This window comes from Callithrix jacchus, chromosome 7 (assembly GCF_049354715.1).
Source record: "Callithrix jacchus isolate 240 chromosome 7, calJac240_pri, whole genome shotgun sequence".
NCBI classification, from domain to species: Eukaryota; Metazoa; Chordata; class Mammalia; order Primates; family Cebidae; genus Callithrix; species Callithrix jacchus.
In genome coordinates, this window is record NC_133508.1 from 82,847,211 (window position 1) to 82,871,853 (window position 24,643).

The following is a 24,643-nucleotide window of genomic DNA, read 5'->3' on the forward strand; positions in this document are numbered from 1 at the left end:
GCTGTACCATTCATTCCCATTCAACCCTTCTTATAGCAGCATGCAGACTTATGCCCCTCTCTCTTTATGCCATGCCATTTTATATAATAAATGAGGCACTGGAATTCGTAAAAGGTCAAACACAATAAGTTTGACCCTAAAACTGATTTAAACAATGTTTAGAATGTCAGTTTTTAGATGGATGATAAACTATTTCTATTAAATATACATGAGAAGGACCATCTAATCATATACAGTTACTATAAATGTGCACACCCACAAATACAATAATTGCAAGCTGGCCTCTCTGTTAAAGTTAAAAGGCATTCATTCATTTAAAATGATGTGCTGCATACCTATGTGCCAGGAATTACATAATGCACCACAGATATATGATAAGCCAGATACAGTCCATGCTCTCATGGAGCTTCTAGTCTAACTTCATAAGGAGCGTATCTCTATCTTTCAGTTTATTAAGGAGGATAAAAAATTTCTCAAGATAGAACACAAAAATAAACAACGAATTATACCAAATGGTAATACACCTATTGGGGAAAAAAATAAAGCAAAGGGAAAAAAAATAAAGTAAAGGGAAAAGAGTTCTTGTGGTGGAGGAATTGTTTGTGTTGCTCAAGGAAAACCTCTCGTTCAGGTGACATTTCAACAGAGTTCCAAGTGAAGTGAGGGAGCTAGCACAGCAGATATGTATGGAAGTTTTCCAAAAAGAGGTTCAGTAAGGGTATGCATGGCATGTTCAAGGAACAGCAAAGAGGCCAGTGATGCTGGGGCTGAATGAGCAAAAGGGAGAGTAACAGGAGGCTAGGTAAGCGATATAAAAGGAGCTTAGATTATGTAATAGCAATCTGTAGGTTACTGTAAGGGCTTTAGCTTTTACTGAGTGAGATGGGGAGGCACAAATGGGTTTTCAGTAGAATTGTATAATCTATCTTGCGGTTTAAAGGGCTCACTCTAGCTGCTGAGTTGAGAAAACACTGTTCAAAGTAGGCAGGGGTAGAAGTGGAAAGATCAGTTATGAAACTATTATAATAATCTAGGCAAGACATGATGGTGTCTTGGATGAGAGTAGCAGCAGTAGATAGAGATCATGAGAAATAGTGAGATTCTTAATATATTTTGAAGACAGAGCTGACAGGATTTGCTGATGGCTTAGATACAAATATGACAGAGAGACAAGACAAAGATGATTACAAGGTTTTTGTCTTTAGCAATCAGAAGAATGGAATTGTCACTTATTGACATGTAAGAAGGCTATTTAGAAAGAATGTGTTTAGCTGGGCACAGTGGCTCATGCCTGTAATCCCAACACTCTGGGAAGCCAAGGTGGGTAGATTGTTTGAGGTCAGGAGTTCGAGACCAGCCTGACCAACATGGTGAAACCCCATCTCTACTAAAATATAAAAATTACCCTGGCATGGTGGTGCATGCCTGTAATCCTAACTACTTGGGAGCCTGAGGCAGGAGAATTGCTTGAACCTAGGAGGTGGAGATTTCAGTGAGCCGAGATCACGCCACTGCACTCCAGCTGAGGTTACAGAGTGAGACTCCATCTCCCAAAAAAAAAAAAAAAAAAAAAACGCTCCAGACATTTAAAGCCATACTATGAGCAAAAAAAAAAGTTTGAGATGCCTACTAAACATTCAAAAGCAGATGATCCAGAAGCCTACTTAAAGAATCTAAAGTTCAAGAGAAAGTTCTGGGCTAAAGATACAAATTCAGGAGTTGCCAGCCTACAGATGTTATGTGAAGGTGAGCATAGCTGGACAAAAGAAGAGGTCCAAGGTCTAAGCACTGGGGTATGCCAATGTTTAGTGGTCAGAGACCTGGAAGGAAGAACCAGCAAAGGAAATCAAAAGGGAGCAATTAATGAAGTAAGAGGAGAACTAAGAGTGTGATATCCTAAAAACCAATTCATACAAAAGCATTTCAACAAAGAAAAACTTATCAACCAAGTCCAGTGATAATTAGGTTTGGCAAAGCACAGATCATTAAATGAACTGACTAAATGGTTTCAGTGAAATGGAAAGGACAGAAGCCTGACTGGAATGGATTCAAGGAAATGGAAGAATATGGAGAAGAAATGCCCATAGACAAGTGTCTCAAGGCATACTGCTGTCAACAAGGGAAGACAAATAGGGAAGCAACTAGAAAGAGATATAGGGTTCAGAGAATTTTATTTATTTGTTATTCTTAAAGGGGAGATAATAGACCATATTTATATGCTGATGGAAATGACTCAGTAGAGAGACAAAAATTGTTGATCCAAAAAAGAGGACAAGATAATTCCTAGAGTGATGCCCTTGAGTAGATTAGAAGGATGGGATGGGATGCAGTTCACAAACGGAGAAGCAGACCCTGGCAAGGACATGAACAGTCACCCACTGGAATAGGAAAAAGGCAGACTATTCACATTAATGTGTAAATATGTTGATAGCTATGGCAACAGGAGCATGAAGGAGTTCTCATCTGACTGTGTCCACATTATCAGTGAAATTAAAAGCAAGCTCTTTAGGTTGCTTTTAATTTCACTGATAATGTGGACACAGTCAGATGGAAGAAGGGTTGTCCTTTAAAAGAAAAAAAAAAGAACATGTGAAATTGACATTTAGGAAATAGATGTGGGGGTGAATGGATTGTGGAAATGCGGAAGTTAAGCTAGGCAGTTTTTTTTTCTTTTTATCTTTTTTCTTTTTATTTATTTATTTTCTTTCTTAAGTTAGGCAGTTTTAAAGGTCACTTAAGGTTAGTGATCATAATTAATGTGAGACCAGTCCGTGTGGTCATGTCCCTTTCTCCACATTCAGCAGATCAAGTACAGGCAAGAACTAGGTGGAGAATTGAATTTAGTAAGTGTTGGAATTTAGTCAGGTTAGGGCCAAATTTGTTAAGAATATCTTCACATGGGTAACTTTAATAATAATGGACCATGGACTCTAAGCAGAGATGAGAAAAGGAATGAAGGAATTGAAGATTATGTCTTTATCTTGCTAGTCCTCCTTGTAATCTGAGCACCTATTCCAATGCCTGGCAGATAGCAGATTCTGATTCTTAAAGATTTGTTAAGTATCCAGATTTTCTACAATGAATACTATTTACCAATTTAAATAATAAGAAACTGAAAAATCTCTATTTCCTCACTACCTACTACTCTCTATAGTCTGGCTCACAATCATTCCTCTCATTTGAGAGTCACCAATGACTGTGAACAAACTCAGACTCTGTCCCCGTCCTTTATCCCAGACCTTCCTCCTTCTCCCTCACTCTCTCTCTTCTTAGTATTTCATCCTTCCATAACTTTCATGAAATTATTATTTTCTTTTGCTCTCTCAAACTACTTTTCCTGTCTCCTCCTGACCCCAAACACAGTTATTCCCTAAAAAAAAAATTTTGCCTTCAGCTTCCACCTTTTAAAATTTATATATTTTTTTCATAAAAATCCCATTTACTCTATATGCATATGGTGGCTTGACTCCTTCTCTGGCCCTATACTCTCTTCTAAGAATTAAACCTACATTTCTAGCTATATCCTAGATACATTTTTACCTTGCAATTCCAGAGCAGCTAGAAGTCAACATCTATCCCTTCTAAAAATCAATACTGGTTGAGTACAGTGGCTCACGCCTATAATCCCAGCACTTTGGGAGGCTGAGGCAGGCAGATCATCAGGAGTTTGAGACCAGCCTGGCCAACATGGTGAAACCCCATCTCTATTAAAAATGCAAAAATTATCTGGGTGTGGTGGTGGGCGCCTATAGTCCCAGCTGCTTAGGAAGCTGAGACAGGAGAATGGCTTGAACCCAGGAGGTAGAGGTTGCAGGGAGCTAAGATGGCACCACTGTATTCCAACCTGGGCAACAGAGTAAGACTCCATCAAAAAAACAAAAACAAACCAATATCTATCCTTTCTTCCCCCCAAAACTGCTTCTGACTTTCCTATTTCTATAAATGCCATATTCATTCTCAGCCTACCAGGTTCAAACCACAGTCACCTTCAGCTCCCCCTCAACTTCATACCTATTCTATTGTCAAATCCCTCTGCTCTCAAACTACATTGCCTTTTAACTCCCCAAATCCTTTCCTAGAGCTACTAGCCTAGGTAATTGTGTATCCAATCATTTGATCATGTCATTCCCCATTCCCTCACTGGTTCAAGCAATTCTTCTACCTCAGCCTCCCAAGTAGCTGGGACTATAGATGCACGCCACCACGCCCAGTTAATTTTATATTTTTAGTAGAGATGGGGTTTCAACATATTGGCCAGGCTGGTCTTGAACTCCTAACCTCATGATCTGCCCCCACCTCGGCCTCCCAAAATGCTGGGATTACAGGCACGAGCCACTGCGCCCAGCCAATATTGATTTTTAGAAGGGATAGATGCTGACTATCCCTTCAAGCTAAAATATAGCCTGATCAGTTTCCCTGCAGAAATAATATAGTGGTTCTCCCCAACTACCTACAACAAACATTAAATACAAACTCCCAAGTTTTGGAATTAAAAGCCCTTTTAAACATGACCCCTTTTCAACCTCTCATCCCTTACCACTTCTTCTTTATAAACTTTATCTTTTAGCCAAACAGGACTACATCTTACAGAAAGCAGCTATAAATTCTCACCTCTGTATATTTGCTCCTATTGTTATCTATTCCTGCAACTCTCTCCCACTTTTTACATGTCTAAACCTATCCCCTTCTTCAAGATATTCTGTAAATGCAATTTCTTCCATGAAGGTCAGTTTTCTACATTCTCTTAACGAAGATAGCTCTTTTCCTCTTTTCAGCCTCCAAAGCATATTTTATAAACCTCTCCTGCTATTAAACTTTCGCTCAAAGCCATTTTTTCATTTCCTTTGTCTTCACTAGACTATATATTCCTTGAGACAGAAGTTTTAACTCGTTGTTAGATACCCTGCAGAGTAACTAGTACTAAGTTGCAAGTATTTATTAAACTGAATTAAGATCATCACTCTTCTGCCTTGCAAAATCTATCAAGGTCTAGTTCAACTGTCATTTCCTGAGAAACATTCTCTTTGTCTTTCTCTCATTAAATGTCTTTCCTTCAAACATTTATTCAACACCTATCAAACACCTACTGTATGTCAGACTTTGTGATAGATACATGAAAACTTTCAAACATTCTTGCTAATGCTATCAAGTGATGAATGGATAAACAAAATATAGTATATACATATAGCAGATTATTATTCAGCCTTAAAAGGAATGTAATTCCACAACTTAGTGTGGGATTAAAACCATTTTCCAGATAAATAAGAAGCATAGTCATCTATTAAATAAGTATTTATAGGCTGGGCATGGTGGCTCATGCCTGTAATCCCACCATTTGGGAGACCAAGGTGGGAGGATCACTTGAGACCCATAGCATGAGACCAGCTTGGGCAACATAGTGAGTGAGACTTCATCTCTACAAAGAAATTTTTACAAAATTAGCCACCAGGCAGGGTGGCATACCCCTGTAGTCCTAGCTACTTGGGTGGCTGAGGCAGGAAGATCAATTGGCTCATGAGTTCAAGGCTTCAGTGAGCTATGATCACATCACTGTACTGTAGCCTGGGTGACAGAGAGAGAGAGAGAGAGCCTATCCCTCACTATATACATACATACGTGTATATATATTAGGCATCCATTCTCTAATGCTTACCCCATTATCAGGCACTAATCTAGACACTGGAGATATAGCAATGACTAAACAAATTCCCCAACCTCAGGGAATTTAAATTCCAGTAGGGCAAGATATAGTAGGTAGAAAAGGAGAAGAAAATAGTGAGCTACCCATGCAGTGAATTAGTCAATGCCATGGGTCTATATGAGTCAGACTATTCTGACTGTTGCTTTGCCTCTGCTGTCCATTATGATAACTATGTCCACCCTGCCTTTGTCAACCGAGTGCCTTCACTTGGCCTCTGCTACCCTGGGATCCAGTTATTTCACTGCATTTAAATTTTTCAATTGACTGACTGCAGTTCCCATTTTAAGGTTTAGCCTAAAGAGAAGGGCAATCATGGCGTTCAGGGATGATGGGAGTTCTCCTCACAGATCTGTTTCTCAAAGTACTGCTGAAATGTATGTGGTCTGGACCCACCCAGTGTGAATAAACTTTAAGTGACAAAGACACTCTAGCAACCCAGATTCCTCCCTAAGTCTTTGAATCTCTTCCTCTATGTTAACCAAAATAGATCAGACACCTCCAGCTGGCTCACAGTAGGCCATCTTTTCATCCATGTTTCAGCAAACTAACCAAATAAATTGTTGCCTTTCCTAACTCCCTGAGCCGCAATATTAAATGCAGAATCTCTGTTTGGTGGGCCAATAACAATAAATTCAGCCTGATCCAACTTTATGTTCCTTCCACCATTATCTCACACTCTAAATATCTATTCCCATACATGTTTTTCAGATTTCTGCTTGTAGAAATTAGAAAACTCAAGTAGCTCTTTTAGCATGTAGCGCATCTCCTCATGGGTCATACATTGTACCTCATCTTTAGGGGCTGCTGGGATCCAAGTCTAGTTATAGGTCTAGAAGCAAAGAGGGGGGCGGGGGTGGGTCCTGATGAGACTCAGCATCCTCTTGCTTAGCAACTGCCTCCAGGAAGGCAATGCAGGGTCAATCCCCTCAGACACAGGTGGAAAGGCCAGTGTAGGGGGGATGCTGCTACTGGGGATGGGAGGCCATTTCTGCTAGCAAACAAGACTCATCAGAACTTAGGAGCTCAGTGTCCCTAGGATCATCAGGGTCTTCCCATCCCAACGTACAGAATCCCATTCTTTCCCAACCAATGCCCTCACTTTAACAGCAGACACCTTACAAGGCCAATATTTCAACTTTGATTGTAATTCAGCTAATCACGTAATGAAGGCATGTGTTTGATTTTTTGCAATTTCACACCTGTGGCAACAGAGGAGAAGATACTGATTCAGGGCATACTTAGAAGCTCTTGGGCTATTTACGGTAGAACTGGGGCCAGGAAATCAAAACCCTGAGCTCATCCTTTACTTTCATCACTTTGTCCAGCAACATTAGAAAACCTTGGTTTTTTACAAATGTTTGAAAGTATCAAATACAGAGTTGCCAAGTTTCTTGCCTTTTACAGGTGGTAAATTAGGTATCAAGTGCATATATTTTGCATATCTCTATATAAACAGTTCACATCACAGACTATCAGTTCTCTGTACTATTAGAAGTAGGGTCCTTAGCATTCTTAAGTCTCATCAAATTAGCCAATTCCAGAAACCCCGAAACTAATTAAGAAACCTGATTTTTAAAATTATCTTCCTCGGCTGGGCGCAGTAGCTCATGCTTGTAATCCCAGTACTAGGAGGCAGAGGCTGGAGGACTGCTTGAGCCCAGGAGTTTTGAGACCAGCCTAGGCAACACAGGGAGACTCCATCTCTATAAAAAAATTTAAAACACAAAAATTAGCTGGGTTTGGTGGCATGTACCTTTGGTCCCAGCTACTCAGAAGGCTGGGGTAGGAGGACCACTTAGGCCTGGGAAGTTAAGGCTGCAGTGAGCCATGATCACGCCACTGCACTCTAGCCTGGGAGACAGAGCAGGATCCTGTCTTTAAAAAAAAAAAATTCCTTCCTCTAGAATCACTCCTGGTACCAAATCTGTGTTAATCAGAGTTCTGCAGAGAGACAGAAACAATAGGAGAGAGAGAAAGATAAATATGAGGGGATTTATCAGGGAAATTGGCTCACATGATTATGGAGGCTGAAAAGTTCCATTACAGGCCATCTGCAAGCTGGGGTGCCAGCAGTGTGGCTCAGTCCAAGTCCTAAAGCCTCAGAACCCGGGAAGCTAATAGTATAACTCTCAGTCCAAGACTGAAGGCTTTGAGAGCCCACAGACATGGGGAGAATTGGTATAAGTCCTGCAGTCCAAATGGTGGAGTTCTGATTTCCAAGAACAGAGTAAGAGTGTGCTCCAACTCCAAGACAGAGAGCAATAAAATTCTTTCTTCTTTCTTTTTGTTCTATCCTCAGCCAATTGGATGGTGCCTACTCACATTGAGGGGCAATCTTCCTTACTCAGTCCACTAACCCAAATGCTAATCTGCTCTGGAAACACCCTCATAGACACATCCAAAATAATGCTTTACCAGTTCTCTAGGTATTCCTTAATCCAGCCAAACTGACACCTAAAATTAATCATCAGATATATTAAGGCCATGTAACAGGACAAGTTCGCCTTAAGAGAATGAATACAGAGAAGAAAAGGAGGCCCAAGTCTGAGCCCTGGAACACTTAACATTTAGATATTGAGCAAAATAACTTAAAGTTAAGAAGAAAATCAGGAAAGTATGATGTCTTAACAGTCAAAACAATAAACTGCTTTTAGGAAGAAGTATCTATGACTAATGCTGCTAAGAGGTCAAGTAAGGTAAGAGAGAAGTGGCCACCGGTTTAGCAGTATCTGTGGAGTGGTGGAGACAGAAGCCTGACTGGAATAGAGGAAAAACTGTTCAATGAATTATTGTAGAATACTGATTAGTCAGCACAATTCAAGTACAAAGGTATTCATTTCTTTAGCTCTTTACCAGAAACTAAAATAGTGCCTCCAAATTTATGCCATATTAGCATAAAATATTGCATTATTTTTCCTAAAGATATTAAGCTAGAAAGGCAGCAAAGAGCCAGATGAATCTGGATTTCAACTCTTCCACTACCACTTGCTAACTATGTGACTTTAGGCAAGGTTCTTCACCATGTTAACCCTTAGTTACCTCATCTATAAAACAGGAGCAGTAATAATACCTACCTCATAAGGTTGTTGTGAGGAATAAATGATAACGTTGCATGTAAAGGGCTTAGTACAAGAAAGTCAGTCATTGTTATTGTTACTGTTATTTTCTTTTTGTTAAATAGTTCCTTTTTTAAAAAAAATCATAAGGCTTTATTATAACTCGGCTACTTTAATTATTTAAATTAAATATAGAAATTTCTCATGCAGTTTTCTTAACCTTTAAAAAAATATGTGTAAATATAAAAATTCATACATCCAACACTTAAAAGACTCTAATATGTGGAAAGCATGATACAGGCTGAGAACTACTTTATCTTCAACATATCCTCATTAACCAAAATTATGTTGAGTTTTGCTTTCTAAAGTCTGCATTAAGGGAGATGATAGGATTATTTGAAGGACAGATTCATTTTTACCCTTAGAATGTGCCCATGACTTCTACTACTTCCTTTATAAGGTCAACTGTATGCTTCTTACTCCCTTACATTTTGGGATTTTAGCCTTTTCATTTTATTTCTACATTTTTTAAGTTACCATTTTTATACAAAATGTTTAAATACTTATTTAAATACTTAATATACAGAAAAAAGAATTAACCAAACTATATATTTATGCACATTTAATTATGTACATAAATTAAATCAAAATATGAACAATTATATAGATAAAGATTTAAATACAGAAATATCTGTATACCCAGAACTAAAATAACATTAGTAGAGTACTAGCCAAAAGACTGAAAAGTACTTACCGCAAAGTCAAAGTATAATCTCCCTGCATTTTTGTTGAGGCATCTCGGACCAGGAAGGTCCCATCTGGCATATCCCGCAATTTGTCATTTACCTCCTCCCTGAAGAACAGAATTATAGGAAAAATGAAAAAATATAAACACTGGTTGTCTTTACATGTTACTACTAAAGCTGCTTGGGTAGTAGGTGTGCCTAAGGTTATAGATAATAGAGGCCTTTAGAGGTCATTTAGTTCTTCTCCCTAAATATGCTCTTTCTGTTTTGATTTTTGGTGTTATGCAATCTAAAGAAGGGCTATTTGATTTTTAAACTCTTCTAAATTTCAAATGTGTGCAAGAGATACTGTTTCCATTAAACCTTTAGGGCTTCCATACCCAGGTCTGAACTTGTAAAGTTTCAGGAAAAAACAGGCTGTTTAGAATGAAGATAATATTTAAGCAACAGTGACAGCTGTTTCTGAACAGAAGGAGGAAAATTCACTAAGTTCGTAACCTTTCAATAGGATATTCTCCTAGTTTGAATTTTACTAATAACAAATTCCTTCTGTAGAGTTGGCTTAGGACCTTAAGGCACAACACTAGAACACTTAAGGAAATGGCAGGGCATAGAAGACCCTTGAATCACAGCAGAACCACATGATCTTAAAATAAAAAATAACAGACTATTTTATTGTACAATATTAAAATAGAAATATTTTAATAAATTTTAAAATAAAATGGCCAGGTGCAGTGGCTCATGCCTATAATCCCAGCACTTTGGGAAGCTGAAGCAGACAGGTTACTTGAGGTCAGGAGTTTGAGACCAGCCTGGCCAACATGATGAAACCCTGTGTCTACTAAAAATACAAAATTAGCTGGACACGGTGGTGGGGCCAAGCACCTTTAATCCCAGCTACTTGGGAGGTTCAGACAGGAGAATCGCCAGAACCAGGGAGGCAGAGGTTGCAGTGGGCTAAGATTGCACCACTGCACTCCAGCCTGGGCTAATGAACGAGACTCTGTCTCAAAAAAAAAAAAAAAAAAATTAAATTAAATGTATTAAGTCCTCTTCAAAAAAATTAAACACAGAATTACCATATGACCTGGCAATTCCATTCCATTACTGGATATATACCCAGTATATACCCAGGGACTCAGGGACTCAAATATTTGTGCACCAGTATTAATTGCAGCATTATTTATAATAGCCATAAGCTAGAAACAATCCAAATGTCCAGATGGATAAAAAAATATATAGCATAAACACATAATATTACTCAGCTTTAAGAAGGAATAAAATTCTGACATATGCTACAACATGAATGAACCTTGAAGACTTATGAAAAAAAGTGAAATAAGCCAGTCACAAAAGGACAATTATTATATGATTCCACTTATGCATGGTACCTACAATAGTTGAATTCATAAGACAGAAAGCAGAATGATGGTTGCCATGAGCTGAAGAAGGGGAGAAGGAGAGGTTATTGTTTAATGGGTACAGAATTTCAGTTAGGAAAAATGAAAACATTCTGGAGACTGATGGTGATAATGGTTTCACAACAATGAAAATGTACACTTAAAATAGTTGAAATAGTAAGGGTAAAAAAATTAAATAAATACCATTTTGGTAGAGGAAGAGAACACAGAAGAGAAAGGAATAGGTAAGTGTATTGAGGAATACAGCATCAACCTTGAAGCTGATTTGACAGAAATGGATAGAGCTTTAAAAAGAAAATACATTTGAGACCCATTAAAGCAAAGTTTAACAAGAAAAAAATTTTAATAAGAAAATATAATATTCTAATTAAATGTATATAATTCCCTCTTTAGATTCAAAATGATCTAAAACCACACTTTACTCAAAAAACAAATTTGTCTTAGAGTCCTGTTTATCAAACTGGGGTGTGTAAAGAGACTGCATTAAACTCCCCTAGGGAAGTTGTTAAATGCAGATTCCTGGGCTCCACCTCAATTAATTTTTGTGCATGCAAAGACTTTGGTTATCACTGGCTTAGAGAAAGAAAGGTACAGAAATGTAAGTACCCACAAATATTGTTAATTCTAAAACACATTAACTATCCTAAATGTCTAGGTGTCACTTGTTCAGAAATCCATCCTCAATATAGTATTAGAAGTAATAATCACACCCATAATTTAAAATTTTTCAGCCGGGCACAGTGGCTCACACCTGTAATCCCAGCACTTTGGGAGGCCAAGGCGGGTGGATCACCTGAGGTCAGGAGTTTGACCAGCCTGGCCAACATGGTGAAACCCCAGCTCTACTAAAAATACAAAAATTAGCCGGATGTGGTGGTAACTAGTAATCCTAGTTACTCGGGAGGCTGAGGCAAGAGAATTGCTTGGACCCAGGAGGTGGAGATTACAGTGAGCCAAGATTGTGCCACTACACTCCAGCATGGGCGACAGAGTGAGACGTGGTCTCAAAATAAATAAATAATGGAGATTTTCTTGTCACTTCTTCATGGGAAGCAAAGTATTAAGACACTTATGAAATGTTCCCACATAAAATTCTTAAATTGTAATCTTTAAATGACAATTAGTAGTGCATTACAATGCTTTACTTTCTTTTTTCTCTCTTTTTTTTTTTTTTGAGAGTTGGGGGTCTCACCGCTTCCCAGGCTGGAGTGCAACAGAGTGCTCTCTACAACCTCAAACTCTGTTATCAAGCAATTCCTCAGCCTCAGCCTCCTGAGTTGCTGGGATTATAGGCGTGAGCCACCATGCTTGGCTTAAAATTATTTACTTTAACTACTAATTATCACAAATGACTTTTTAAAAAACTGCATTCAATTACAGTAGCATTCTAGTTACCTTGAAATATCCCCCCAGTACCATTCTGCATCCTGAAGAGAAACAGAACAGTCCTTCATTCCATTTGTAACTGCTGAAGTCATTGGCTTAGGTGGCTTTGGTGGAAGAGCTAGAAGAGAAATGAATATTATTCTGTAGATATAAATTATTGTTTTCTAATTTCCTCAGGAGCAGCACACTAACCAAGGTATGTTAAGATTCTAATAATTATCAATCAAGTTAAGTATTATTTTATGTTAAATGTTAACCACAGAAGGAATCCTTTCGACTGCCTAAAAAGTGAAAATTTCAAGATATTTGGTTTTCCCTTTCTTCTGAAACACCAACTTCTAAGTCTGTAAAACTTTATCATCTCTCAAAAGATAACATGCAGCCCCTTTAAAAACAACTCAGTCCAAAAGCCACTAAGTGACAATATAAAGACTATAGTTAATAATATTGTATTATATACTGGTAATTTGCCAAGTAAGTAGATTTTAGGTACTCTTACTACAAAAAAAAGGGGGGAGGGTAACTCTATGAAGTGATGGGTATGTTATTAATCATTTGCTTATAACAGTAATAGAATGAACCCTCTTGTTTTGAACTGGAATTGCAGCTACTGTTATCAACTCATGAATTTCAATGTATATAAACATAAATATGTAAATGCCTGTACACAGACTACATATATTCCCTAGCTCTGTCCCCTGAGACAGAGATCCCTAACTCCCAGGCCGCAGACTGGTACTGGTCCATGGCCTGTTAGGAAATGGGCCATACAGCAGGAGGGGAGCAGTAGGCAAGCAAGCATTACTGCCTGAGCTTCAGCATTAGATTCTCACAGAAGCACAAACCCTACTGTGAACTGCACATGCAAGGGATCGTGGTTGTGTGCTCCTTATGAAAATCTAACTAATGCCTGATGATCTGAGGTGGTACAGTCTCATCCTGAAACCAGTACTCCCACCCCAACCCCACCCCAGCAATGAAACTGGTCCCTGGTACCAGAAAGGTTGGGGACTGCTGCCCAGAGAGGTCCTGGGGACAATACCCCAATATGTACACTGAGCACCTAGACCTTGCTTTCTAATACCATTCTCTACTAAAAGGAAACAGGGCTCTTTGAAGAAATAGCTGATTCCAGGAACAGAATAGCATTATCAAATAAGCCTGGAATATCATCTTGTGCCAAAAAGGAAGGAAGTGCTCAAAGAATGAGAGAGGCTATGTTAAAAGAACAAAATGGTGAGCTTGAAGGGGCTCTCACTAACCAAATCTGGAACAGCTGGCATATCAACACAAATGACAACAGTAAAGAAATATCACTCATTAAACAAAATAGGAATATATGTGTCCATGTAGATATAAATAAATAAATGAAAGAAACAAAGGTCAATGAAGACCAAAATTAGTATAATCTCAATGTTTTGTCCCACAAGATGCTAACTGCAAAAGAAAAAACAATAATAGTGGAAAAACCTGGCAAATACCACCTTAATCAAGCAATCAAGGTTAATATTACAAATAATGATGAAACTCTGGGCCCTAATACAATGCACTAAAAAGGACATAACATCACTTCTGTGACATTCCTGCCAAATATGCATAAACTGAATCTAATCATAAGGAAACATCAGACAAACCATGATTGAGGGACATTCTACAAAATAACTGACCTGTAATCTTCAACAATGTACAGGTCATGAGGGTCAAGGAAAGACTGAGAAAATGCAATGTGTAACTCTGGACTGGATCCTTTTTGCTATTCAGGACAACACTGGGACAATGGGCAAAACTTGTATGGGATCTGAGAATGACATGGCAGAAATAGAGCAATGTTAGTTTTCTGATTTTTATGGTTATATTGTGCTTCTGTGGGAAAATATTCTTGTTTGTGGAAAATACAGAAAAATGATCATCATATGGCATCATGTTGACAACTTACTCTCAAATGGTTCAAAAAAATTATGTTCTTTGAACCATACTTCTATCTTTTTTGAGATTGTTTCTTTTTTCTTAATTTAACCAAAAAATTGTAAGCAATCTGGGAGAAAGGAGAACAATGTGAATATTTTCCCCAAAACAGAAGTCCCTTAATTGGCTGGGTACGGTGGCTCACACCTGTAATCCCAGCACTTTGAGAGGCAGAGGCAGGCAGATCGACTGAGGTCAGGAGTTCAAGACCAGCCTGGACAACATGGTGAAACGCTGTCTCTACTTAAAATACAAATATTAGCTGGGCATGGTGGTGCACACCTGTAAGCCCAGCTACTCAGGAGCCTAAGGCATGAGAATCACTTGAAGCCAAGTGGCAGAGGTTGCAATGAGCCGAGATGGCGCCACTGCACTCCAGCCTGGGAGACAGAGTGAGACCCTGTCTCATAAATGAAAGAAAGAAAAGGAAGAAAAAACAAAGTAAAGAAAGGGGAATGAAGGAAGGAGGGAAGGAGGGAAAAGTCCATTAGTCAACTGATTTTTAACATGGATGTCAAGGTAATTCAACGAGGCAAAGAATAGTCTTTTTAACAAATTGTTCTGAAACAAGTGGATATCCACATGCAAAAAGAATGAAGTTGGATCCCTGCCTCACACCAAAATTAAATAAACATAGATCAAAGACCAAAATATCAAGAGGTAAAACTATAAAATTCTTAAAAGAAAAAAATAGGCTTAAATCTTTGTGACCTTAGATTAGGTAATAGTCTCTTAAATATGACCCCAAACATAACAAACAAGAAAAAACAGATGAACTGCATCAAAATTAAAAACTTTTGTGCGCCAAAGGACATCATCAAGAAAGTGAAGAGACAACCTACGGAATGGGAGAATGTTTTTAGGAGTAAAATTGATAAAATATATTTTGTAAACATTTGTCAATGTATCTGTAAATATATTTTTGTACTTGTATCTAGAATTCATAAAAATTTCTTTTCAATTCAATAATAAAAGACAAATGACCCAATTAAAAATGGGCAAAGGATCTGAATACATATTTCTCCAAAAGACAAGCAGCCAATAAGCACATGAAAAGATATTGAACACAGCCAATAGAGAAATGCAAATCAAAACAACAGTGAAATACCACTTCACATCCACTAGGATGACTATAATCAAAAACAAAGATAATAACAAGTGTTGGTAAGGATCTGGAGAAATTGGAATGCTCATAGACTGCTGGTGGGAATGTAAAATGATGTAGCAGCTTGGAAAACAGTCTGGCCATTCCTCAAAAGATTAAATGCAGTGTTGCCCAGCAATTTCACTCTAGCATATACCCTAGAACAAAGAAACATATATCTACACAGAAACTTGTACATGAATGTTCATGGTAGTATTATTTATAATGGCCAAAAAATGGAAAATAACCCAAATATCTATCAACAAACAGATAAATAAAATGAGGTATATATCCATACAATAGATTATTCAGCAACAGAAAGGAATGAGGTACTGACATATGTTAAAACATGGACAGATCTGAAAACATTCTGCTAAGTGATAGAAGCCTATCATAAAAGGCCATTATATAATCTCATTGTCCAGAATAGGCAAATCTATAGAGACAGAAATTAGATTAATGGTTGCCTACAGCTGGGGAGCAAGGGGGAAATAGGGAGTGACTGCTAATGTATAAAGGATTTCTTTCAGGGTAATGAAAATATTTCAAATTTGACTATTTGATGGTTGTACAACTTGAAGACACTAAAAACCACTGAATTATACAATGTGGGTGAATTGCATGATACGTGAATTATATCTCAATAAAGTTATTTTAAAATAACTAAATATCAGACTTCTGAAATTACTAGATGGAAGAGGATGCGCTATAATCCATACTTTTTTTCAAAGTAGCTAAATACCAGTCTTATTTGAAAGGGATTTTATGTGACTTATAAGTAGCTACAGTTGGAACTATAACTTAGCAAAATTTAAAATTCTTCTACTTGCCCACTTAACACAAGGATTAACAGTGTAAACAGGTGTTATACAAAGCACTGCACTATAGCTATGCAAAGGTACAAAGACAAAGTGTTCCCTGCACTCAAAAGAACAAATCAAGAGGGAATGACACATAGAAACACCTAACTATAATATCATTCAGAATGGGGTAAAAGCAAATTTTAATGGAAACCCAGCAAAAGGAGTAAATTGGGGAAACTTTAAGGTCAAAAAGTAAGCTTCTCAAATCTAGTCTTTAGTGATTTGACTGTATGACCAACAGGGCCCAACAAGAATCAATGTGCTTTCTTGCATCAGCAGGTGGGTTACTCCCTAATCACCTTCAAAAGAAGTTATGGAGGACTCAAGATGGCGCTGTGAGAACAACCCAGGATTGGCGCTCTCGTTGAATCCGCAAACAGGGACATGGATGAATCTGGAGAACGTCATCCTCAGCAAACTGACACAAGAACAGAAAATGAAACACCGCATATTCTCACTCATAGGTGGGTGATGAAAAATGAGAACACATGGACACAGAAAGGGGAGTACTAAACAATGGGGTCTATTGGGGGGAAAAGGGGAGGGCTAGTGGGAGGGGGAGGTGGGGAGGGATAGCCTGGGGAGAAATGCCAAATGTGGGTGAAGGGGAGAAGGAAAGAAAAGCACACTGCCATGTGTGTTCCTACGCAACTGTCTTACATGCTCTGTTCATGTACCCCAAAACCTAAAATCCAATAAAAAATTAAAAAAAAAAAAAAAAAAAAAAAAGAAGTTATGGAGACTTGTCTACATCCCTTCAATGGAGGAGCACTATGTTGAGATAAGTTAAGTTGACCAGACTACCTGAGGAAGCTGTTATTTATGGGTAATGATAGTTCACAGGTAGCTCTACCACCAACAACACATAATGACCATTTCACGTCTATCACAGAGGGCTGCCTCCTTGTATCTTGCTGTTCTCAACTACAGAAACATAAGAAGAATGAAATTATTATAAAGGCAGTTCCTACATGAAGCTGCTAAAAGAACACAATCATATGATCTGAACTAAATGCAATATTGGCCTATTTCTACATTCCTACTATCTATCATCACACTCCACACATACATAGGCAAATATGTATTGAACACCTCCTATGTTCCAGAAGCTGTGAACACAGCAATGAACTATATAGACATAGTCTCTATACAGATGGACTTTATAATCCAAAAGGATAAATTTCAAGATAATTCATTGTTCCTAAAATTGTAAGTACACTCAAATATAGCTCTACCAAACTAAACTGAATCTTCAATCTAAATGTTTTGCCTTCTCTGAGAGTTGCTCTGCACCTTCCCATGTGAATTGTAGAATATACTGGACAAATGTGAATAAAAAATTATCTCCTAATAACCTAATTGCATGAAGATAAGCAGATTTTTATCTATATGTCTCTTCCAGGTTGTGATATTATAAATAAAGGTAAAACAATTCCAAATCATTTAGCTTTTAAGTAGATCAAAAGGACTATCTTGAGGGAAAAACTGATTACAGTACATTAGTCATCTTTCAACCCCTTGACAAAGCAGTTCTTGCGTTAGGTGAGCATTTGCAATGCTGAGTGATAAGTACACCTGAACAAATATCTTCTGAAATGACTATCTATAAAATATAGAGCACTTTCATTTCTATTTAGTAGACAATGAAAAATACTTCTGTTTCCATTTTTAGAAAATATATTACAAGTTTGGGATTTTTAAAAATTACGAGACACGGTCTCATTATGTTGCCCAAACTGGTCTCAACCTCCTGGCCTCAAGTAATCTTCCTGCCTTGGCCTCCCAAAGTGCTGAGATTATAGGCATGAACCACTCAAACCTGGCCTATATTATAAGTTTTAAAATTTTAGCAATACAGAAAGATATTTTCAATTCAGTTTTAATTAATATGTAGATATATGAACAAACATACAGACATATACATGTAAGTGTATGTGTACGTGTATGTGTGCATATAGATATATATGCATAGAAAAATATGAAGAATACACAGACTGTTAATAGTAGATTCAACAGGGACCAGGGAACAGCAGAGGAGAACACTGTGTAAGTAAGTATATATATTGTGTACATTTTTAAAATGTGTTTCAATAACAAAAACAAGGCCGGGCATGATGGCTCACGCCTGTAATCGCAGCATTTTGGGAGGCCGAGGCGGGTGGATCACAAGGTCAAAGAGATCAAGACCATCCTGGCTAACATAGTGAAACCCCATCTCTATAAAAAAAAAAAAAAAAATTGTGCCAGGTGCAGTGGTGTGCACCTATAGTTCCAGCCACTCAGGAGGCTGAGGTGGGAGGATTTCTTGAGGCCAGAAGTTCGAAGCCACAGTGTACTATGACTGCACATGTGAATAGCCACTGCACTCCAGCCTGTAATCCCTAGACTTCGGAAAGTTGAGGCAGGTGGATCACCACCTGAGGTCAGGAGTCTGAGACCAGCCTGGCCAACATGGTAAAACCCTGTCTCTACTAAAAATACAAAAATTAGCTGGGTATGGTGGGGGGCTATAATCCCAGCTACTCAGGGGGCTGAGGCAGGAGAATGGGCTGACCCTGGGAGGCAGAGGTTACAGTGAGCTGAGATCATGCCACTGCACTCCAGCCTAGGCAATGAAGTGAGACTGTCTCAAAAATATTAAAAAAGCAATCTGATTCACACCACTGTACCCTGGAAAGACCAGGAATTGGAAGCACAGTGCATCTCTGAAGGGAGGATTGAGTCACTGGGCTGAAAACAGAAGAGTTGGCTGACAATCTACAGAAAGAGCAGTTAGGTCCTTAGCTCTCCCCACCTGCCCAAGCAACCAGGCAACTACCCCTCCTCCACTCTAGACAAAGGTTGCCTGTCAACTCACCAGTCGCGAGAAATAATTAGAAAGACTCTAGACTCAGGGAACACCAAGCTCAGCTGAGAAAAGGGGTGAACTCTATACTGAAAACAGCATAACTTAGGAAATGTCTACCAAACAGGTAGATTCCCCTAGCCCCTTCTGGTTACCCAAACAATGAGCTGTCAAGCGTATACCCCCAGTCAGGATTTGGTAGATTTCTCTCCACAGAAAGTGACGGGACCCTAAAAAATGTCTAAATATACAGATATTCTCAGGTTACCCAATGATAGAGATATTCATCATCTTTTTTTTTTTTTAATTTTTGGTAGAGGCAGGGTCTCAGTATATTGCCAAGGTTGGTCTTGAACTCCTGGGCTCAAATGATCTTCCTGCCTTGGCCTCCAAAGTGCTGGGATTACAGGTGTGAGCTACCACACCTGACAGGTATTCATCATCTTATCACTTCTCAGTGAAGGCCCCCAGTTAATAAGTTCCTGCCCACTCACATGGAGTTTCAACATGGATGAAACTTGAAAATATTATGCTAAGTAAAATAAGCCAGTCACAAAAAGACAAGTATTATGATTATTCTTACATGAGGCTGCTAAAGTGTCAAATCCACAGAGACAGAAAGTAGAATGCTGTTGGCCAAGAGCTGAGGGGAGGATGGAATGGAAGTTAGTATCTAATGGGTACAGGGTTTCAGCTGGGGAAGATGCAAAAGTTCTGGTGGTAGATGGTGTTGATGGTTACACAACCCTATGAATATACTTGATGCCATAGAATTTATACATCTTAAAATGGTTAAAAACAGCTGGGCACGGTGGCTCACACCTATAATCTCTGCATTCTGGGAGGTCAAAGCAGGAGTACTGCTTGAGCCCAAGAGCTGGAGACCAGCCTGGGCGACAAGAGCAAGATCCCATCTCTGAAATAAATAAATAAGTATTTTAAAAGAAATAGATAAAATGGTTAAAATTATAAATTACATGTTATGTATGTTCACCACAACTTCAAAAAAATACCAGACAGTTGAGGAAAACCACTATGTTAAAGGAGACAAAAATAACAACAAAAAGAAACTTGGGAGTAACCAGAGAATTCGAGGGGAAAAAAAACTTCACAGATACACAAAAATGGCAAAATATCTCAGATATGTAAAAGGAAAGACTGCATCTATGAAAGACATATAAGATCTATAATAAAGTCACATTCAAAGAACAAGAGCCCTTGTGTATTAAAATTATGATAGAAATGTTTTAGGTCAGTTTACAATCTGGTTGGTAAAGCTGAAATCTCCCAGGAAGTGAAACAAAAAGAGAAAGTAATGAAAAAATAGGGGAAAGATAAGAGAATCAGATGATCAACTGAGAAGATCCAGCATCAAACTAATAAAAGTTCCACAAAGCAGAAAGAGAAACGTTTAAAATAAATAAGAAAAAATGTTGAGAACTGAAGGACATATATTTCTAGAATGAAAATGCCCAGAGTATGCCTCACAATGAATGAAAAAGATCCACATCAGCAGTGGCTCACACCTGTAATCCTAGTACTTTAGGAGGCCAAGGCGGGTAGATCATGAGGTCAAGAGATCAAGACCATCCTGGCCAACATGGTGAAACCCCGTCTCTACTAAAAATACAAAAATTAGCTGGGTGTGGTGGTATGCACCTGTAGTCCCAGCTACTCAGGAGGCTAAGGCAGGAGAATCACTTGAACCCAGGAGGCAGAGGTTGCAGTGAATCAAGATGGCGCCACCGCACTCCAGCCTGGGAGATAGAGCGAGACTCCATCTCAAAAAAAAAAAGATATAATCAAGGTACACCCCTGTGGAATTTCATAACACCAGGGAAAAAGAGAAGGTCCTAAAATCTACCACAAGGGAAAAAAAAAGCTCACAAAGGACTAAAGAACGTCTTTGGGTTTCACAGCAACACTGGAGACTAAAAACACTATAAACCTTCCATATCTGAGGGAAAATGATTTTTCAAGATAGAATTACATATCCTGCCAAATTATCAATTACATATGAGGGTAGAATTGATATTTTCAGATACACAAGATCTCAAGCAACTTATCTCTCAGCATCCTTTCTTAGGAAGCACCTGAATGATGTGCGCCACCAAAATGAAAAATTAGGAAACCAGGTAGTATAAAATTCAGGAAAATGGATGCCAACACAGGAGAGAAGAAATGGCAATGCCCAGCATAATGGTGAATGCAGTACTAGGGTGACAGCTGAAAACAACAGAATTCAAACGGGAAGAAGAAAGGCAGCTTAGACGGTATATTTAAGAAAATAATAGAAGTGGTAAATTATCTGATGTTTAACCATACTGTGATGAATTTTATGGTTCTGACAGAATCGTAAAATTCTGTCTTTTTAATTTATTTAAAGAAAGGAAATGTGGCCAGGTGTGGTGACTCAAGTCTGTTATTCCAACACTTTGGGAGGCAGAGATGGGCGAATCACATGGTCAGGAGTTTGAGACCAGCCTGGCCAATATGGTGAAAGCCCATCTCCACTAAAAACATAAAAAATTAACAGGGTGTGGTGGCACATGCCTGTAGTCCCAGCTACTCAGGAGACTGAGGCAGGAAAATCATTTGAATCCAGGAGGCAGAGGTTACAGTGAGCTTAGATCGCACTACGGCACTCCGGCCTGGGCGACAGAATGAGATTCCATCTCAAAAAAGAAAGGAAATGTAATCATAATATACTAATGGTTTAGCTGTGAACACTACACAGAATTAATAGTGTGAATATTGAAAGATAACTTAAGAAACAGTTGTAATTGTGATATAAATACACTGGAAAATGCATAGAAGGAAAGAGTGTATGGCATAAGTAAATCACTATCTTCCTTAGAATAAATAATATCAGAAAGTGAAAAGTTATAAAAAGCATTATAACCATATTATGAAAAATAGGAAGGTAAACACCAGAAGAAAAGGCTAAAAGAGTTAAGTGTTGCCCCTGGGGGCTAGAAAGAGGCAAAAGAGAGGGTAAGGTAGGTAACTGATGATTCTGTACTATAAACCTTGCAGTACTTTTCGACTTTTTAAACTATAAACCAGTATTGCTTTAATATAAAAATCAAAAGAAACCCAAGAGTTTATTCTGATTCCACCACTTAAACTTGATTTGGTAAGTTATCTCACCTCTCTGAGCCTTAGGTTTTATACTATGTTGACTCCAACTTGTACAGGCTAGTGAGAGCTGATTGTTGTATTTTCAGGAATTTTGCAAGCCGCTATTCTACACAGTCATTATTAAATATTAAATCATGTAAGTTCACAATTAACTTATATTAAAAATAAAGTTAAAAATCATCAAAACTCATCACTTCATTAATAATGTACTTAACAATGCTTTTAAGAAACATCTCCTGTATTTATATAGTGGAAATACTGTGTGTTACTGAAGATGTCTTTCAAATTCTGCATTCAGTATGTCCCACTAATGGACTGAAATCAGCCACAGCAGAAGTATTTATACTTTGGAAATCAACAAATACTACAAATCAGAGTTTGATTTATTGTTATACTGATGATCTGCCTGGGGTTGGCAAACCATGGCCTTCTGCCTGTTTTCCAAGGTGCAAAGAATGGTTTTTACTTTTTTTATTTTGAGACCAGGGTCTCACTATGTTGCCCAGGCTGGTCTCAAACTCCTGGGTTCAAGTCATCTTCTCGCCTCACCCTCCTGAGTAGGTGGAACTATGGGTGTGCGTCACTGTGCCCAGCATTTTTACATTGTTTTTTTTTTGTTTGTTTGTTTTTTTGAGATGGAGTCTCACTCTGTTACACAGGCTGGACGGCACAATCTCGGCTCACTGCAACCTCTGCCTCCCAGATTCAAGCCTCAGCCTCCAGAGTAACTGGGACTACAGGCGTGTGCTACCACGCCCAGCTAATTTTTATATTTGTAGTAGAGATGACGTTTCATCAAGTTGTCCAAGCTGGTCTTGAACTCCTGACTTTGGGTGATCCACCCGCCTCAGCCTCCCAAAGTGCTGGAATTACAGGTATGAGCCACCATGCCTGGCTCATACATTTTAAAATGGTTTTTACACTTTCAATGGTTTTCAATATTTTCAACATTTTTCAATGGTTTTTACATTTTCAAATGGTTATAAACGTGCACGCGCGCGCACACACACACACACACACACACACACAGACACAGAATATGCAAGAGATCATCTGTGGCCTGCAAAGCCTAAAGTATTTACTATATGGCTCTTTATGGGAAAAAAAGTGTCAACTCCAGATTTAACCTTAAGGAAACAACAGAGAAAACGTTAATTGATTATAATAATCTCCACTCCTCTGAATTCTATGGCATCAGCTTTAGTGAAACAAGCAAACTAGAGAGTGTTCAAAACCAAATACATACAATCATCCCTCAGTATCCTCATGGGATTGGTTCCAGGACCCCTTCGTATACCAAAATCCAAGGATGCTCAAGTCCATTTTATAAAATGACAAAGTATTTGCATATAGCTTATGTACATCATCCCATATACTTTAAGTCATCCTAGATTACTTATAATATCTAATACAATGTAAATGCTAAAAAGTTGTTATACTGTATTTTTATTTGTATTATTTTTGTTGTATTGTTATTTTATTGGTTTTATCACACACACCCTGAATATTTCTGATCCACAGTTGTTTGTTATTCCAATCCGAGAAGGCAGATTCCATGAATAGGGAGGGCCTACCATATTTCCTTACCTGTTTCTATTTACCCTATCCTGAATGAAGGGCACCACTATGCATTTGTCAAAACTCAAAGAACTGTACACCAAAGAGTATAAACCTTACTGTATGCAAATTTTAAAGTATTTTTTAATTAGCTGTATAACTTAAATGAAGATGCCTTAACCCAACTCCCTACAGATGTTGATTCAGAATGAGACCTGGGCAACTATGTTTGGCTTTGTTTTCAGATGGAGTCTCGCTCTGTACCTAGGCTGGAGTGCATGACCTCAGCTCACTGCAACCTCCGCCTTTCAGGTTCAAGCGATTCTCCTGCCTCAGCCTCCTGAGTAGCTGGGATTACAGGTGCACCACACCATGCCCAGCGAATTTTTCTATTAGTAGAAACAGGGTTTCACCATGTTGATCAGGCTGGTCTCGAATCCCTGACCTGGTGATTCATTCCCCTCGGCCTCCCAAAGTGCTGGGATTAACAAGCATGAGCCACTGCACCCGGCCTATATTTTCTTTTTTTAAAAAAAGGCATTAGTAATTCTGATATAAAACTAGAATGAGAACCACATTCCTAACCCCACAAATGTATTCTTTGACTTCTCTCTCTACATCTTCACCATGTACTCCAATAATCCCAGTTCTTTCACCTCAATGAAATCTCCAATTTACTCAATACTACCACTGTTTTTTCACCTCAGTAAGACCTCTAATTCCTCAAACTTAATACATTCTTTCTATCCCATACTGGTCCTTCACTGTCTCTCTCAACTAATACTATCATCTCTTTTGCTCTTTTATCCTTCCAACCG

The 24,643-nt window shown here is 38.4% G+C and overlaps 1 protein-coding gene across 8 annotated transcripts in view; it reads right to left on the reverse strand.

The window, feature by feature from the left end:
• Nucleotides 1-24,643, reverse strand: part of PIK3R3 (phosphoinositide-3-kinase regulatory subunit 3) — a 96,704-nt gene that overhangs the window by 35,669 nt on the left and 36,392 nt on the right. For 7 of the 8 annotated variants that reach the window (XM_035251324.3, XM_017974688.4, XM_078331615.1 and 4 more), the window contains 2 exons: nt 12,320-12,428; nt 9,512-9,610 (listed from right to left, as the gene is read on the reverse strand). In XM_035251324.3, the coding sequence (XP_035107215.1) occupies nt 9,512-9,610; nt 12,320-12,428 (208 nt within the window). Of the gene's footprint in view, nt 1-9,511; nt 9,611-12,319; nt 12,429-13,977; nt 14,109-24,643 lie in introns of all 8 variants that reach the window. The other variant, XM_078331614.1, reaches the window with a different exon arrangement.